Source organism: Dichomitus squalens (assembly GCF_000275845.1).
Source record: "Dichomitus squalens LYAD-421 SS1 unplaced genomic scaffold DICSQscaffold_48, whole genome shotgun sequence".
Lineage (NCBI taxonomy): Eukaryota > Fungi > Basidiomycota > Agaricomycetes > Polyporales > Polyporaceae > Dichomitus > Dichomitus squalens.
Genome location: NW_006766930.1, coordinates 189,756 through 194,110, shown reverse-complemented (window position 1 = coordinate 194,110; position 4,355 = coordinate 189,756). Strand labels below are relative to the sequence as shown.

Sequence of the window (4,355 nt, the reverse complement as noted above, 5' to 3'; positions counted from 1 at the left end):
CCTCAGACTTGATCTTCTCGTCGATTCCCCATCTCCTCTGTAGGTAGCTAGCAGCCCTACCTCCCTCACTACCCCTTCTAGTCTAGGGAATACATCTCTTCACATCTCTTGCTGTGTCACCTCTGGTTGCTTGGCTTCTCAGCACCAACCTCTGCATCAGTAAGCTTTGCCCTTGTTTTTTTTGGTGGCACAGCTCGTTGGCTGTGACATTAGATCAAGTCTCTTACCCATCCCCTCCGTGGAGTGTCTCAACCACTTGTGGACCGGATCTCTTCCCCCAGGAGTTTTTTGAAACATTTATCATCCCCCCCCACTATCCTTCCATCCGACTCGGACCTACCGGAGTTTACCCGTTGTCACTTGAAGAGACACGGTCACCTCGACGTCCAGTCCCAGATTGACCATGCCCTTGCAGACAACACGTCAGATCGCCTTCGACATCGCCGTCAGTATCGGCATACCCCGATCGCCCCTCGTCGCAAGGCCCTCCTACCATCTGTGCCTTCTAGTCAGCCGCTCAACAGACCGCTCGCGGCACGTCTCACTACACCGCCACCAGTCTTTGTCCCATCCACTCCTACAGTCCCTCTCCAGTACCGTATATCTGCACCACCTATCCCCTCCTTCGCACGCCGCAATCCCATCGATCTCCTTGCCATTGTAGGCTCTAAGGTCAGTGCTGTCATCAAAAGACTACAGGCCATCTTCGATCGCAAGGACCAGTTACTCGACATCCCCCACGACCATCGGCTCGCCCTTCAACGCGTTGGCGACAGGCTTGAGTGGATACTCGACAACATTGAGAACGGCTCTTCGTGGACCCGCAGCCAATAACAAAACATCAACTGGTTTTGCAAGGAGTTTGGAAAGGTCAAGTTTAGTGGACTTGGACGGAACTTCGAGCGTATTGTCAAAGCTCTAGTGGAGTTAGAACATTTTGGGTATCTGGATTGGATTGTTGTTTAGTTTTGTATCAGGCATAGTTTTCTACCAATGGCTTCAGGCTCGCGTTACGCCCCTCTGGCAGAGGATGACTTTGAATCGGAAGATCTGGGGCCACACACCCACCCAGCTCCGTCACTGGCACACACCCACCCGGCTTCACCCACTGCCACGCTTCAAGTGTACCCGGAAATTCAATGGATCTATGCCGGTGTTGAGTACGACTCGTTGGAAAACGCTATCCGTGCCTCGGCAGACAGCTTAGGCATCAACAACCAAGCTTACGTCGACTGGACTATCTCCGTGACAAGGGACATCACACGGCGCGAAGTGGTCAATGTCTACAACGTCCTCGGCAGCAAGATATACGAACATCGGAACGACTTCCTCAATGAGTCCGACACCACCCACGCCACCTTCAAGGAGTTGGACGTGTCTATGACAGGCCTTCACACCAAGACTGACACTGCTGGGAACCTCGCCCTTAAAGCTGTTGAAGAGAACAAACAGCTGAAGGCGGAACTGATCACTGTTAATGCGGATCTGGAGGTTCTCAACCGGAACAACATGGAGCTTGTCAAACGGTACAAGGAACTCGCGGCTAAGTTTACACAGTTGGAGCAAGGCCTATCAACCCACACCACGCTTGGTACCAGTTCCGCACCGGCCCCTGTCGTATCACAGGCGTATCACAGGCCTCGCGTATCAAGGCATCAGAACCACCCAAGTACAAGGGCAACAAAGGCTCGGACATCACTCTCGAACAATGGTTATAGAAGATGGGCCTTTGGTTCCGTGTCCAGAACATCACCACGGACGATGACAAGATTACCCTGGCCCTCATGTACTTGGAAGGCGGCACGCACGATTACGTCGAAGACTACGTCGAGACAGCATCGAACGGCATAACCCTTAGATCCTGGACCGACTTCGTCAACCGGCTTAAGGCAGGCTGCCATCAACTGGCTCCCGAGAAGACCGCACAAACATCCCTCGAAGAGTGGTGCTCAAAGACTCACTCCACTGTCATTCAGTTTGCCGAAAACTTCCGCCGCTATGCATTGAAGTCTGGTTACGCCGACGTGGAGCTCATCCGTCGCATCGACAATCAGGTCGGAAAGTACTCGCAGATTCTGACAGTCATGACGGCAATGCGGCAGGTCAACCCAATGCTGATTCCGACGAAGTGGGAACACTATCTGGACTGGGTACTCAAGCTGGAAATGGAAACTCGCGGAAATCAGGCCAAGCCGTCTTCGCAGCAGCACACGGCTAGTCACCCCCCACGGGATCCTAATGCCATGGACGTCGACGCAATAAGAAAGCCGGAGAAATTGTCTAAGGAACAACTCGAGTGGCTCGACAAGAAGCTCTGTTTCTGCTGTGGCAGGCACAAGTTTACAACTGGCCAGAAATGTCGGAACCCTCAGTACACGGGCTACTACGAGCTCCCCGACATGAAGAAGCAACCGGCCACTCCGACCAAGGTACGCACAATGGACACAGCCGATGAAGACAAATGGGAGTACATCTGCAGGGCCCTCGAGGAGTTTGAGACCGCTAAAGGCAAAGGCAAAGGCAAGGCACCGGAAACCGAGACTGCCGCACGCATCGTCGAGGTCAAGGAATCTGAGGAGGATTTTCTGGAACGGGTACTTTGAAGACTGACCAAAGTGTCCGACTCTGTAATCATAGCATAGACCTAGAGGACTCTTTTGTTCTGCGTTCGAATGTTATTTGTCTCGCGTCAGCACGTTGCCCGTGAAATTCGTTCGATCTCAAAGTTTCCCTCACTCAAGGTACGCATGAAGTTCAGTCAGAAGCCCTCCTCGATTCGGGAGCCTACTCTTGTTTTATCCACCACCAGTTTGTTCAAGAACACGGACTCACCCTACGGCGCCTCTCTCGTGAAGTGCGAGTTTTCAATGCAGACGCCACCGAGAATAAGAAGGGGTTGATCACACACTATGTCCGTTGTTTACTCCGTATCGGAGATCACCTCGTTTGGCAGTCGTTCCTTGTCACAGATATTGGGCGGCAAGACATCATCATTGGCATGGCGTTTCTACGTGAACATAACCCTAAACTCGATTGGAATGCAGGGAACATTGAGTTCACATGCTGTCCCTCAACATGCACCCGGCACACAGTGCAGGACGAAGAATTACGGAGTTTGCAACTTCCCCGAGTGGAAGATGTTGCACAAGATCAGTACGGTGACCTCGGCCCCGAATCCTGGGAGAGCACTGATCAGTTTATTCATTGGGTAAACTTCTCAGATGACCCAAGTGCTCGTCAGATGCGAGCCAGGTTAGAAGAGAAAAAGGATACCAACCCTGCAGCCAAAGGCGAACAGGACCGTGAATACTGGTCAAACCATGTACCAGAACAATACCGGCAGTATGGCGACGTCTTTTCCAAGAAAGCCTCGGAAAGAATGCCAACACGGAAGCCCTACGATCATGCAATCGAACTAGTCCCTGGAGCCTCACTCCGGACCCTCCCTTTAAGGTTGGCGACAAGGTTTTGCTCAAAGGACGTGACCTCAAAATCCGCAACTCGTCGGCCAAGCTCTCAGCCAAGAACTATGGGCCCTACGAGATAACGGAGAAGATTGGACCCGTCGACTTCAGAGTCAAACTTCCGCCGCAGAACAAGGTCCATCCCGTCTTCCATGCTTCAAAGCTCATCCCCTACCACGAAGATGAGATAGGCAACCACAATCCGGAGAAGCCTGACCCAATTGAAGTTGAAGGCCACGACGAGTTTGAGGTCGAAAAGATCCTGGACTCACGCGTCAACCGGGGATACGTGCAATACTTCGTCAAATGGGCTGGCTACGATGTCTCTGAAGCAACCTGGGAACCTGTACGGAATGTCAAATACGTGAAGGAGCTACTTGATGAGTTCCATGCTCTCCATCCAAACACACCGCAACCAATTGCTCTCAACAACCCACGACCAGTCGCCCGGGAGTTTCAACGAAATATCTGGTTTGAACGCTTCGCAGGAGCTCAGATCTTGAAGAGGGGGTAGTGTCACAGTTTTCTTGTGACACGTGACCTGGGGGTCATGTGTACTGGGACAGATGCTCACCTTGACCGCGGACAACTCGTATCGGAAAGTGGAGGGGCCAGGATCGAACCCCAGACCTTGTGACATCCAGGAGCGCCCATCCTCACTCACTGGCAGATGACTGATGTGACAGCAGAAGCGCTTACTCATTGGAAGGAGTCCGGACTCGGCACGACTCAGGTATTAGTTGTAAGGTCACCATGAGGCAGGTCAGAGGGTAGGACATGAGGAAGAGAACTCTGACCAAACGATGGTCAATAGGTACCTGGTCTGTGCACCGTTGTACTAGTATATATAGTAGGGAGTCTGAGGCCTCCAGGGAACTCGTGGGGGGACTC

The 4,355-nt window shown here is 52.5% G+C and overlaps 1 protein-coding gene across 1 annotated transcript; it reads left to right on the top strand.

Moving 5' to 3' along the window:
* Positions 1–403: 403 nt before the first annotated feature.
* On the top strand, positions 404–834 carry DICSQDRAFT_173583 (uncharacterized protein; the record flags this gene model as incomplete). The annotated part of the gene is made up of 2 exons (XM_007369395.1): positions 404–445; positions 514–834. The coding sequence occupies 2 exons, from the start codon at positions 404–406 to the stop codon at positions 832–834; spliced, it is 363 nt and encodes a 120-aa protein (XP_007369457.1).
* Between the last annotated feature and the right edge of the window lie 3,521 nt (positions 835–4,355).